Consider the following 14,905-nt stretch of genomic DNA (forward strand, 5'->3'; position numbering starts at 1 on the left):
GAGATCTTTTTCATGTGTATTCATTTGAATCTGGACAAAGTTATACTTTTCAAAGCCATTCGATAAGCCAAGCTGTTCTTGCGAAGATTGATACGTTTTTGAGCTATTTCCATGTTTCTTATTCGGGTCTTTCGTCAAAATATATGCTTTTAACGAAGCTTTAAAAAATAAAATCTTTATCCTTGCTAATTTTCATGACTTCTCTTATTTTTTCATTGGTGGAAAGTTAGAACTGAGCTTCAGCCCTCTATTTTGCCTGTTTTTATGACTTTTTATTGGACAGATCAAACTTTTCGACCCACATTCTCAACAAGGGTGATATTCTTCTGAGTCAAGGCCCATCTCATCCTTTTTTGAAGAAAGGAGTGAACAATAATCACTGGAGACTGCTTACTGGTCAGCATATGGTATAAATTTAGCTGTTTAATATCTCTTAGATATAATCTTTTCAAAGAGGAATGGCAGCAGCAGGAGTGAACTGGACCTTGGCTCTACGACTCGTGCGTTAAGTAAACATTGCAGTAGGTGGCGTCTCAAGCTCAGCGTTCAAAGCCGATAGGGACAAGTATTACCTGAATCCGCTACAAAAGCAGGCCTATGTGAAGACTAGCAAGTGGCCTGAGATCTCCAAAGACCAAAAGATGTTCACAGCTCCAAACACTCGCATCGACAATCAATCCAACCGTGGCCCTCAAGCTGGCGTCTACAACATGGCTCTGCAGTCAAATGGAACCAACTCCCTCACACAAGCAAACCTTCACGTTCCTGAAGGATTGATCAACGAATTCATAACGCTTTCCAAGCTGAGCAATAAGACGCTGTACAATTCAGCCATGACCCACTGGAATGATTGCCTCTAAGATTGGGTGGCCAATCGGATCAAAATCATCTCTGGAAAGTCCTAAATTTATTAGGTGGTATGGAACAGGCCAAGATGATCATCATATCATTATTATGATAAAGAATTTCCAGTGTATACAACCAATACTAGAGTCCCTTCACACTTTATTTTATCTCGGTTTATACAATATGTGAAGGGAAGAGCAGGGCCTTCATTGTCAAGGCCTTGCCACCTCGCGACATAGGGATTAGCTGCTAACTTTCTTGATAGTGTGGCCATCGCCCCAGCGAGTTCCTCCCTGCGCGTTTTTCCATTTGTTTATCGGCAAACTTGGAGGGATTTTCCAGCCCTTACCGAAGCCAATAACTTTATGGAGCGCATAGCGATGATGAGGGCTTCGGTATTTTTGCTTAAGGGGCCATTCAATTACGTTTGACTATTTTCGACTGCATCAGATCATGCCGCACGAGCCAAATATGTCCCCAACTAAACAGCTTATACGCTGGGAGTGAGGGCGGCAATAGACACCCCACAGTAAGGCTCTTTGGTTTTGCTCCTTAGGAAGCGATGGCTGCCTTTATTTAACCGCATACGCTGTTGCTTGGATGAACGGTAGCCAATATTTTTCGATATTTTTGCTCAAGGTCGCAAGAACTCTTCAGCGTCATTCTTGAAACAGGGGTTTCGACGAGAACCGTAATTATTTTTTGATAACTTTCTGCATGGCAAAAAGGCAAGCATTATAAACAACCAAAAAGAAAAAGAAAATGCGTTTCTTTGTTTCTAAGATCAGTATGATCACATGAATTTGGTCGTTATTAATCCTCTTTGAGAACCTGTTAATCTTTACTGAACGTTTGAGCCCTTTTTCCCTGTTTTTATATGCCTTTTCGAACCGATATTTTTTTCGGCGCTCTCCCTCAAAAAGGGTGATATTCTTGTGAGTCAGGGCCCATCTCATCGCTTTTGAAGGTGCGGGGCTCTGCTTTTGGCTGGAAGTGGCTTACTGGCCAGCACGTGCTATTAATTCGATGGACTATAATCAACCTTATAATCTTTCAAAGACCAATGGAAGCATCATTAAGAAATTGGACCTTAAGTCTGCGCTACATAACGGATATTGATATCAAAAAGGGTGGTGTCAAGACTGAACTTTTTAACAAAGACAAAAAAGATTATTATCTGAATCCTGACCACCCACAATCTTTTGCTAAATCTCCAAAATGGCCAATCAAAAACGGAGGTCAAAAAATGTACATAGCCAAAAACACTCGGATCGACAACCAATCAACTGGTGCTCCTAGACCCCATAATGGTTCAGACATACTATATTTCAACATGACTCTGCAGTCAGGTGGCGAAAACCATGATCCAGACTCTATCACCCAATCGAACCTCCACGTTCCTGAAGCGTTGATTAATGAATACAACAAACTTGACATTGTTCGTGACAAAGACGAGTACAAGGCTGCGATGGATGAGTGGGTAAGAATACTCACAGAGTGGGTGAATGTGCTTAAACTGAAACCAGGTAAATCGAACCTTCATCGGGTGGAATGGCTAGGCCAACCAGAACAACCAGAACAGCCGAAACCAAAATGATGATCCTATGAGATTATGATTAAGAACTTTCGAAATTAATCCGAATATATAATTATTGCTTCTGCTAATAATCTTAGCCTCTACACCAAAATTAGAAATAAAATTTTATTAGCTTTGTAAAAGATAAAAGAATGGCCAAAACAGGAAATTCAGCACAGATTGGATTGGGTAACTCTTCAAATGATTTTTACAAAACTGTATTTCGTTAAAGATGTTTAAGAATAAGATACAATCGATGAGTCCACTTTGAAGCTGAATTCGGCTCAAAAGAAGCAAAAAAATAATCATTTAGAAGGAAAAGTAACAAGGATAAGGGCCTACAGTTCATCATAAAATCCACTATCCTCATTAAGGCTTCAATCTTTATTTTGTTTTTCTCTTATGAATCAAAAGAAAGGGAAAAACTATGAGGTTTTGATTGCAAGGCTTGGCTATCTCATCAGATGAGTTATTGGGGACGTTTGATGGTATGGCTATCTTTCCAATCAGTTCCTTCCTGTCCTTGTTCGATTATGCTTATGATTAGGCTTGATGAAATTGTAAGTTTCTCCCAAATCGCTTCAATAAAACCGCATATTAATGATGATGGCTTCCATCTTTTTGCTTAAGAAGCTGCATGATCAAAGTTTGTTTAATGCTTATGTGCAATCTCATCATATTCAATGAGTCCATACGTACCAGATCACTGCCAATATACACCTGTTAGGCATGCTAAATTTAGACTTTTATATCTCGGCAAGACTCTTCAGTATGATTAGTGGGTTAGTTGAAAACGGTCATCTTTAAAGATGATGATTTACCTTTTTTCATGAAAGCTATTTTTGCCTTTGCCTTTGTATCAAGTCATAACGGAATTAGTCTTGCATCCTACCTCAATTTGAAGCCATAATATTGGTGATTTTATCCGAGATAATCAAATATAATAATGCTCTTGTACTTATACAATACAATGAGAATTTAAACAATCAGGCGAAAATAGAAAATACAATTTTTCCACAATTATAATGGTTTTGCCTATTTCCATCAAATTTAACTCTTTTAAGTCGTAATCAAAGGTTCATGCTTTGTTTTTCTCTTACTTTTTATGGAATTCCATTGAACAATATAATTTTCTTAAATATTCAATAATTGAAGTGATTGATTTTAGCTGGTTTAGCTTATATTGTGCTAAGAGCTGACCTTCAATTCTTTTTTCCCCTGATATTATTCCCATTAATTTGAGAGATAAATTTTTAATGATTTTCAACAAAAAAAGTGATCTTCCTGGGAGTCAATCCCTATCTCTTCTTGCTGTGAAGGTGCGAATCATTATTTTTTATTGGTTAATGGTTACTGGGCATTCAATCGTATTAATTCAATGGATTAAAATCTCGAATTATAATACTTATTTCAAGATGTTTCCCAATAGAAATTGGGCATTATCTTTATAGCTGAGGGATACCATCTACCTCGAGCCCAGCCCTAAGGACGGATTGCTCTTGACAAATACTCACTGGCGGGATGACAAAGATGACTACTATCTTAACCCAAACAGCAATCAAAGCGTAATGAGACAGAAAACTTTTCCAAAAAAGTCGAGTAGTCAAGAGATGTTTTTAGGAAGATATACGCGAATTGACAATCAGTCAAGAGGGGGTCCTCAAGGAGGATAGTATAATATTGCCATGCAGACGAACAAACCTAAACCTAATTCTTATACAGCAGCCAACCTGTTCGTTCCGGAGGCTTTAATTAACCATTTATTAAAGCTTGAAATGGAATATAACAATAAGTAGGAGGAATACAATTAGGCAATAGAACGCTGGGCCTTCTGCCTCAAATAATGGGTGGAAAAGATAACCCTGAAGGAAAAGCAGAAGAATGGTACATATAAAGACATTTGCCAAGTTTACGTAGTGAAAGTGAAACCAATAAATCCTCATCCTCGTCCTCGTTTGTGATGATCTTGAGCATGATTCGAACCATCTTTATAATTTAAATCTTTTATAGAGAGAGAAGCTAAAATAAAACCTACCTAAAAAGAATACAGTCTTGCTTATCTTCCATCCCATTAGATGATTCCGAATGTCGATCAATACAAAATCCATTTAAACCGAAAATGGTTACCATCCTTGTTGGAAAATATCATGGTGAGGCTAATTTTCATGGAAGATAATATTATAAAAGCCCATTATGGTATGATCATTAATGTTTAGTATGCATCAAATGCCTAAAACATGGACAGGCATTTATTGTTATTTTTGTGATTGTTATAATTCAAACGCATGAATTTGAAATAGGAATCGATGCAACTCATCGCAGTCAACGACAGGAACTGTACCCTTCCTCTCATATTCAGAATTCTATCTCACCGATGAGGCCAAGAAACTTTTGTACGGCATCGGAAAACCCATCGCAGTCGTCACCATCGCTGGAGTTTATCGATCTGGAAAGAGCTACCTCGTCAATAGATTGCTCAGGAATAAACAGAATGGATTCGCAACTGGTTGTACAGTCTAGGCAGTGACCAAAGGACTGAGTATGTGGAGCAAGCCCATCCCTGCATAAGACTAATAGGGAAGATAATTCGTATATCTCGCAGTGGACAGTGAGGGCGTTGGTTCTTGCGAGCAGTAGGTCCGCTACGATGTAAAGATACTGATGCTGGTCTTCCTCATCAGCAGCACGGTCATTTACAATTCCCTTGGCGCCATAGATGAACTGGCGCTTGATCAACTTCGCACGGTTCTTAACCTCAAGCAAGCACTGCCACAATCACAGACAAACAAAGCAAAATTGGTGTGGGTTTTAAGAGATTTCGCTCTTCAGTTGGTCAATAAAAACGGAAGGGAAATGACAGCCAACGACTACCTTTAGCAATGCCTAGAGGAGGTGCCAAGCAACAACTTCGAAATAAGGAAGAAGAATGAGATTAGAAGAGCAATCAAGGACACCTTTGGCAAGAGATGCTGCTATCCGCTTGTTCGGCCCACCATCAGAGAAGACGATTTGAGAAATCTTGAACAGAGCACATCGGCTTCACTGAGACCGTAGTTTTTGGAGGGAATTGAAGCGATAAGGTAATAGGTGTTCACTGGAAGTAGGTAAGATGTAAAACGCATCAAAAATACTGCTCTCACAGGGAAACTTCTTGCGAATCTGCTTTAAGAATGCTGTGCAGTTCTGAATGATAACAAGATGCCATAGATAAAGAGCATGTGGGATTCCATTCGGGATTGCTCTAATTAGGAAGCTTTTGAAGCCATTACTTCAGATATGAGAAATGAAGTCAACAGGATCGCTCTTCCGCTATCTAAAGAGGAACTTAGGGTCAAGCTCAATGATATACAGAATAGGATGTACCAAAGACTCGAAAGAGAATACTTAGAAATAGAACAATTCAAGAAGTATCATAGGGAGTTTCTACATCTTGTGCAAAAATTCAATCGAGACATCAAGCGTGCAAATGCGCAGATAGCTAAAGAAAAAACCCTAAAGGACTTAAGAGACTTCGTTAAGAATAACATAAGCCTGCAATAGGTTTAGCCTACCAGTCTCTCTCTCATCAAAGTCTTGGTGGATCGCATGTAGCTAAAGACTAAGGGCGAGCCTGAGGGATACTAATACGTTTTATCCGTCCTTTTCGATGTGATGCACATAAGCGAGCAAAAAGCAGTCCAAATACAACGCGATGCCAATGAACGACAGCAAATGTTAGAAGCCGGCTGCCTATAGCGCAGAAATGTTGATATTAGCATGGCATCACTGAGACACGATTACCATGAGGCCCTAAAAACCATCAACAATTTGAAACTGATCCAAGAAAATGCCCAAAAATAAGGAGCATTATGCAAGCAACAGTTGGATATGCTGCAGATCAACACTAAGTCCATGCAACAGGAAGCAGATATCAAGGTATAGTCACTTTTGAGGCAGCTGGAAGAGGCGAACTTTAGAGCAAGGCAGAGGGCTGAAGAAAGTTCCTCCCTAGCCAAAAGACTTAGAGAATAAAAGTGTGAACTGGAAAGAGAAATCTAAACACTGAAAGAGTAAAAATTGAGATAGGGGCTCAACGAACGCAAGGAGATTATTTTCGAATAAAAAATGAAGGAAACTTGGGACAGATTTTAGGAATAACGTCTTTTCTTCAGGAAATAGATAGAAAAACTCCGCAAGCAGTCCTAAACTCATCTTCAAAAGTACGAATAGGAGAAAAGATATCGGTAGAGATAGGCATAGCAATTCGCCAAAGAGCGTGAAGCTTTCCTTTCCAAGTAAAGGTAGTCTGTACAACAACTGCAATAATTGAAGAATTTGCATCTATAGACCAAGAAGACATACAATGCCACCTTTGACGCCCTCAAGGATAACGATCGCATCTTCAAGAGCATTGAAAACGTCTCACACTCCAAAATGACAACCGGCAAGAAGAATGGCGAAAACGTATAGGCGGTTAGAAGGTATTACTAAGGATAGCTCTAAAAAACTCGTTCATAGTTTTAATAATAAATCCGTCTGCTTAACGTGTAGCTGGCCAAGGCCAACCACCTCACCCATCAACAAAAATTGAAGTTTAGTGAGCAATAATCCCGATACAGATCATGCGTGACCTAGCGTGAGCGCCTATAGCGATAGCTCCAAGCTGCAAACATGAGATTTTCTGACACTGTTGGAGAGATCGAATTGGCTAAGGAGCGGGAAAGGTCTTTGTACGAGGAAAGCATCGTCCGTTTGCTCAACAACCTGGAGAGAAGGGAATACTCAACGCAGCAAAATTTCTATAAAAGGTGATAATGGTATATGCATTTTATAAATTTTGAATATATAATGGCCCACCGATTCTACCACCATCCCTTCTTCGGACTCTTCCTCTATACAGCATCACATGTTTTCGCCATATATTATCTACTATGGATACTTGTCAACCTTGTTGAAATACCAGCTGAATGGCATTTCGTGTATGAATTATTCCCATCTCCTATTTATAGGATAGTTTTGCCTATCATTTTCTTCGGATTTTTAGCAGTCTATTTCAGTATCGTATTTATATTGAGAAGGATAAAGCTGGCAGAGCAAAAAGCATTTCTCATCAAATAAAATGATCACAGTAAACAAAGATGAATCGATTATGATATTTTTATCCTTTATTTTTCAAGTATTAATGAATATGCATTATCACTATGATTTCACTCTCTTCCCCAGGGAAAATACATAAATTCCCAACAATTTAGACCCCTGAAGCAACACACTGATCACAAACTCGAAGAAAACTACTCCAGAAATAACCACAATCGACCAGTAATAAGTGGCTGGGTCAAAGTTGCCGAACAAGAAGATGACTGAAGAGATGAGAAAAGTAAGAGTGCCGTAGTTGAATGGGTTGAAGACCTGCTTTGTCACGAAATAAACTTGAATTTCGATCATATTTCTACTCCAAGTGAACATCAAGACGTAGCAAAAGGGTAAAGATGCAACTTAGAACACTTCAGGCCTCAAAACTTTCAGCAAGACCAGCATTACTGCATAGGAAACAGGCAAAAGGAGCACTTTCTTGATATCTTCTTTGGTCCTTACCGCGTTTTTGAAGTTGTCTTTGACCATGTAGTAGATAATCATAACCAACAGAACAGCAAGAGCATATAAAAGACAGTGATTATACCTGCCAATAGGGGTCTCGAAGTGCCAAAATCCTTCAGGAAGGAAGATATTGATAATCGCTGCAAGAGTATACCCGGGAAGTCCCTCATCAACGGGATTCACTCTGCCCAACCTAAAATGTCCTGTGCTGTATTGCGCCCACATTGCGCTGAAATAGACGAGCATAACGAACACAAAGACGACGAGTATCCTTTCAAAGGGGTCCTCGATGCATACGAACTTGACCACTTGTATAGAAATTAGAAAGGAAGCGACTGCATCAGTCCCATGATCAAAAAGCATTCCAAGGGGGGAACTCGAGTCTACATGAAAAGATGATTACTTGTTCTTCTGGCCTGTTTGCCATCGAGGTTGTCCAAATTTTGGTAGATGAAGATACTGACCCCCATTAGGACCAATTGCCAAGGAGCAGTATGGGAATAATCTCCACTCATGAAGAGGACGTGTGAGACAGTGAGCAGGATGAGAGAGGCGCACGTGATGGCATTGGGCGCAACATGCTGCGGAACATATTTGATGAGTTTATCAGCAAGGGGGGACCAGACATGCTAATAGGAGATGCTGCCGTTGCCGCCACTGTACTTGAAGGTCTTGAAGTTGGCCTCGGCTGAATATAAGGATCGCTACTCTATGGAAGGACGTAGGTGATCATGCTTAGTTGTTATAGTTGAATAATCCCAAATTGTCATCACTTGCCCATTAAATCTTATCCATCTTACGATTGGCATATCAAAGTAAATACCATTACCGCAATTAAAATACACTTGGTGAGCAATGGCCATGCCCGAAGCATTATATTATAATGGAGGAAAGCAAGCCGTAACAATTGCGATTGGCTCAATTGCAAGTGCTGTGTTTGGGGGCCGGACAAGACGTTGGAAGATCTTGTGTATGCGTGACTCTTAAGGACAAGACCATCATGTTCGACTCAGGCATCCACATGCTCTATTCCGACAGTCGCAGATACCCTGACTTCTCCCAGCTCTACTCTCCACCCAACAGCATCAACCAGGCCGTCCATCTTGTCCTCCTCACCCATTTCCACCTCGATCATTGCGGCGCCCTCCCCTATCTTACCTAGCATCACGGATACAGTGGACCTATCCTCGCTTCCACGCCTACCAAGGCCCTCCTGCCGCTCATGCTGGAGGATTACAGAAAAGTCATCACAGAGCAGAAGAAAGAGGAGCAATTCTATGTCTTCACTGCTGGAGAGGTGAGGGCATCAGCAGACAGAGTCAAAAGCATTGGATTATTCGAGACCGTAGAGGTGAATGGCATAAGGGTGACATCTTACTATGCAGGACATGTGCTTGGTGCTTGCATGTTCCACGTCGAATACGGCGGTCTTTCAGTTGTCTACACAGGAGACTATAACTCCTATGCTGACCGCCACCTGGGAGCTGCCTCGGCTCCTCGGCTCAGTCCCAACCTGCTCATCACCGAAACCACCTATGCCACCACCATCAGAGATACTAAGAGAGACCGAGAGAGGACGATGCTGCAACTCATTACGTAGACTGTAGAAAAAGGAGGGAAAGTTTTAATACCCGTCTTTGCGTTGGGTCGTGCGCAGGAATTATCAGTCTTGCTGGAAAGCTATTGGAAGAGGACTGACAGTAGTGTCCCTATCTACTTCTCAGCAGGACTTATAGAGAGGGCAAATCTCTTCTATCGGCTCTTCGTGGACTGGCAGAACTAAAAAATCCAAGAAGAATTCGCAAACGGAGACAACATGTTTGAATTCAAGAAGGTAAAGCCATTCGATAAGTCCCTTTTGAAAGCAGACATGCCTTATGTTCTTTTCGCCACGCCAGGCATGCTCCACGGAGGATCAAGCATGCAAGTCTTCAAGGAATGGTGTGCTGATGAACGCAACACTCTCATCATTCCCGGCTACTGTGTTGAAGGAACCTTAGGAAATAAGCTTTTAAGGGGAGCCAAGGAGGTAATGCTTGACAAGAAACTTTATGAAGTGAAGATGAAAGTTGTAAATGTTTCCTTTTCTGCTCACGCAGATGCCAAGGGTATCATCAACTTGCTCAGGAACATAGATCCTTAGAACATAATGCTCGTCCATGGAGATAAGATGAAAATGGAAGCATTTGCTCCGCTGGTCCAGCAACAACTTTCAAAGCCAGTCTACATGCCAGCCAACCTTGACCGTATCAGCATCGACTGCATTCCTCACAGTGAAATTTAGCTCTCCTCTCTTCCGACAGCTGCTCAAGGCTTTCTCTTCTCACATGCCGGCGATTATTGCCTCGCTCAGGAGAAAAACTTCATGAAATAGGTCAATAGAATATTGGCGTTAGCAGGTGGTGACCCAAAGATAGCAATTGCAGATCCTATATAATGCGAATTTACATTGGAGGAACAAAATGGAATAGATTTTCTGATGAAAAAATATGCAGGAACATTGAATTTCAATAGTTGTTGTGGCAAAAATGAAGAAATATAAGGCGAGAATACCCCAATAGTCAAAAGATAATACACCAAAATGAAGTAATAGAAGCCTTAGATGAAAGTATAAGGCCGTCTGCAATCAGTGGCTTCCTTTTTGAAGGATCTAAAGGCGTTAAAGCGACGCGATAAGGAATGATCAATACTTTTGTAGTTACATTATATTTATATCAGCTATGACAGAGAGCAAAGTAACAGAGACGCAAACCGGCACCCTCTTCTACACCAAGATCAGAGAGGGAAGCGCACCCTATAGAGTTAGGTTCAGATCCTTCCAACAGGGCTGCTCGAAAATCGAGAAGTAAAGGAATAACTTTCGCAACTTTAGGTCAACTATAACTACTTCAAGTAAAACATTCATGACTCAGATACGGTAAGAGCCAAACTCGGAAGCAAAGCCTTCAAACGGCACACCGGTAATCTGCCCCAAAATTATACAAAAATATGAAAGATAGATGCAAGGATAGTGAGCAATTGCGATTGCGTTTGAAATCGATGCGCGATACGAGACGTTCGATCTTCTAGCGGATAAAGTTGATAAAGGAATGATCATCTATCTAACTACATGAATAAAACAGAAAAGAAGATATGAGAAGCAGGGTCATCGTCCATGCCTTCCGCTTGTTGTCACCACCGACATCTTGATCTTGGAGTTGCTCTTGCTGTGGGAAATCGATCGCTATTCGTTTAGCGTTATCGCTGATGCGCAACGAGTAAAAGAAGCGTTGGAACGGTCTGGTCGGTCGAGCTTGAAGTCGATGTTGTACAGGGAAGCTTTGGAGATCTACATACGGTCCTTTTTGTAGAACTATCGACTTTATTACAATGAAGGAGAATCTATACCCATTATTTACTTTTTCTTTGACTTTTAATTTTGGCCATTTTTTGGCAAGATTGGAGATCTATCTTTAACTGTTTATCTAGGAGCTATTTTTGGAGCCTTTGAAGGCGTCACTTATGTTTTTTGCCGATTTTATTTGTTATATCTGCTGAGTTGCCTCTATATAAACTCTTTCTTTTGTCTTTATCTTTATTAATTGTTGACCATGTTCACCTTGGTAGAAGCTAAGAGAACATTATTTGGCTCATTTCTTTAGATTTTATTACTGTTTTTACGTTTTCTTATGCTTTTCTTCGATAATTAGAAACCTATGGCACATATTCTTCCTAAATCCTTATACCATAAGCTTACTCTTCAGGATATGTGTTTTATATCTACGCAAATTATTCTCTTTAAATGTATTGTTCTTGGATTTGAAATTGTGCCTAGCTTTGCATAGAATTGCATTAGAGGTAGGGCCTACAGTTCAGCATCATTTGGTATTGATAATTATTTTATTTTTCCACATTTTTGGAGAATTTGGACAAAGTGTGAGGCATGGTTGGACGTTTCATATGTTATAATGCTGGTTTCGTGTAAATTTAATACGGTGGCTACTATTTGTAAGTATGCTTCTGTTTATTTTCCAGATATATATTGTTCGACCTGATGGATTTGATCTTTTGCGCTATCTCCTTGCCATTCCCAATGCTACTCATAATTTCCTCAAGGTATGTCTGATACTAAGACGACTGCAGATACTCCCATTTCTTTTTTTATTCAATGCTTTGCGTCATTACTTATGGTTGCCTGCTCAGCGGGACATACGGCTTGGGTTACCTTCTTGCAGCAGACCCCATCATGCTATCAAACTCAACCGAATTGGTCGTAAAGACAGGAATGGTCTCTTTGGCTTTCCTTTAGAAGTGATACTCAGGAGGTGCATCCTCACGCTCACTTCTAAGTTTCTTCAAGGATCGCTATTGCCTTTCTAAAGCCTCTTCGAACTCGAGAATCTTTAGATCAGTACGCATAGCCTTCTGCCGAGAGTGATTAGTGATGTATGGATCTCTGCGATGGCTCATATGACAGTTAATAGATGTATTCGTTATAAAAACAAGATCAATCCTCTTCGAAGAATTCATTTGGTCCGCTCTTCGATTTTTGCCGATATCCTTGCACTGACATCTGGCTCTCCATCTAACTGGGATCGTGACTTTGCTAAAAGTCTTCGTCTTCGTCGTTGCGGTGGTATGAAGTGGCGGAATCGTCGTGGATGCGCTCTCCTTTGTTGTTCTTGTACTTCATGGAAAGGATTTTCTCCAGCTCTGCCTGACTGTCTGCGATGCGGATCGGCCCCAAAAGGTCTCGGATGTATTCGCTTTTGCTGTGCTTGTCGTATTGCATTTAGGAGGGAAGAGGCGGCTTGTTGATGCTTTCCTTGAGACGGAAGTAAGCGGCATGATCGGGATCCAACTCCATACGAGTCTTCAAGTCCGCCCACCAAGCGCACTCGGATATTTAATCGAGAAGCAGATACGATTCTGCATAATCATCGCTGGAGAGGCGGTAGGTGGCGGCGATGAACTATTTCACATCTGGGTGCAGTGATTCTATGCTTCCCCTTGTGTAATGGTTCGGAAAGCAGTGGAGAAGTAGCTAGGAAAGCCTGCGGTGGTCGAAGAGTGTGAAATTAGTTCGAGCAAAGTCGAAAACTGGAAGCTATCCTCCCTGCCAGGCCTACAAGAACCGACGGATTTGCAGATGACCGTTGGTGTTGATGAACTGGTTAAAAATTGCCAACGGAATGATGTCTCTCTTGTAGCATTCCTCCAAGACCTAATCTACGTTCCATACGCCCAGATCGATCTCACCCCCTTCTCCATTCTTTTTCCTTCTGTCTAGGAAGGTATCATAACCACTGTGGAAAACTCTTGGAACTGCTGGTCTGAACATCTTCTTCTTCATGGGTTACAGCGGCTTATAGGGACGAGGTTCATTCAATTTATGTTTTTCAGGCGGCAGTTCCACCATGTTGGAGATGCATATGCGCTCACTGCTCACCTTGCACCGCAATTGCCGAGTGGGATCCCATACGTCTTCGTGCCTGAAGCGTTAAAATTGCAACTAGGGCCTTTGCTTGCGCGCTGGAGGCTACAAGAAATCTAGTTTTATCCTCATCACGTCTCTTGGCCTGTCAGACTATCGTATGGTTAGAAGTTGGGAAACCTATCGACTCTTTGGTATGATTATCTATTCCTCATCTTCGGTCTTTACACCATATTCCAGTTTCGCCTCTGCCTCTGCCTTTACTTCTGCTTCGCTCAGACTGAACATCATTTCCTCATCGATGTGTTCCATTTTGCTTGCCATGGAGACCCTGCTGCTTCGGTCAAATTCCACTTTTTAGTAATCTCCGAGCAGATCTCCCATCGTCTCAGGTCTCTTCGCCATCTTGTGACACGCTTGTTTCCTTAAAGAGAGAGCTTGAAGGATTTTAATCAGAGATTCTTTAAAAAATAAGCAATTTTGTGTTGTAACTTTGAAGAAATTATTATAAATGATATGATTAGGGAACGTGAATGATAATAAAGAATAATGCCATGTAGATAACAGAACATAACCAATCAGTTGAAAGAGCGAGCGTGCTGTCCCTACAGATTCACCAATGCCATTCCTCCGGCTGGTACAGCCACCAATAGAACTTCGTTTCCCTCCACTTTGAGCACTCTAGATCCGAAATTTTTCGCTTTTCCTGCTACCATCACATGCGGTAGCTCGTGCATGACAAGGTGATCGTAAAGGTATGGCTCTGTCCTGAGGCTGAATGGCGATGTGGGGCAAAAGTGGGAGAAGTTGATCATATTTTCAAGGACTTCAAGCTCGTCCTTTGCCAGAGAACAATTACGCATGAAATCAACCACATTCTCACCACAACTGATATGCATTTTGAGGCCGTTTTCAGCTGCGAATTATTGGGGATTGGAGCATAGGCCGATCTGCGTTTGAGTGCGTGCGAAGAAATTGCCATTGTAAGGCTGTAGGGGGAACATCTTCCTCCTGTCTGCGTTGGAAGAGGGCATCATGAAGACATCGACGATGTCCTTCAGGTCCTCCACAACCTCCGCCATCCTCCTTATCGACTAAACCTGCATCTCCACGCCGCCAATCACCACCACCGCTGCAATCGACCGTACCTCTTCGCTAAAGGTTAATCTCAACTGCTGAGACACAGCCATGCATTGCTGGATGGTAGGCTAGGAAAGGACTAGTATTTGCTTTCCCCTTAAGGCTACTCCTTCCTGGGTGATGAAGTTCGCCTTAGAAGAGGCTGGGGCGCAAGAGTGGGCAGGAAGAGATGGCGAACTGAAAACCTATTCGAGTGTTTCTTGAATCTTCCCTCCAGGACCACATGCACTCCATAGGGAAAATCAGTAGCTTTTAATTTCCTTCCCCCCACTGCACATTCCACCACGTTCAGCTTCAGCTTGCTCGTCTTATCCTCGATTTCCAGCTCATCGTTTTCGTCATAGATAATGGCA

At 41.5% G+C, this 14,905-nt stretch overlaps 1 protein-coding gene across 1 annotated transcript; it reads left to right on the plus strand.

Annotated features, from left to right (window-relative positions):
• Positions 1-8,577: 8,577 nt before the first annotated feature.
• LOC116245449 (uncharacterized) lies at positions 8,578-10,283 on the plus strand. Its single transcript, XM_031616984.1, is given in 2 exon segments — positions 8,578-8,668; positions 8,929-10,283. Coding segments are annotated over 2 exon segments (1,446 nt in total).
• The last annotated feature ends 4,622 nt before the right edge of the window (positions 10,284-14,905 follow it).

This window comes from Nymphaea colorata, unplaced genomic scaffold, assembly GCF_008831285.2.
Source record: "Nymphaea colorata isolate Beijing-Zhang1983 unplaced genomic scaffold, ASM883128v2 scaffold0670, whole genome shotgun sequence".
NCBI lineage: Eukaryota > Viridiplantae > Streptophyta > Magnoliopsida > Nymphaeales > Nymphaeaceae > Nymphaea > Nymphaea colorata.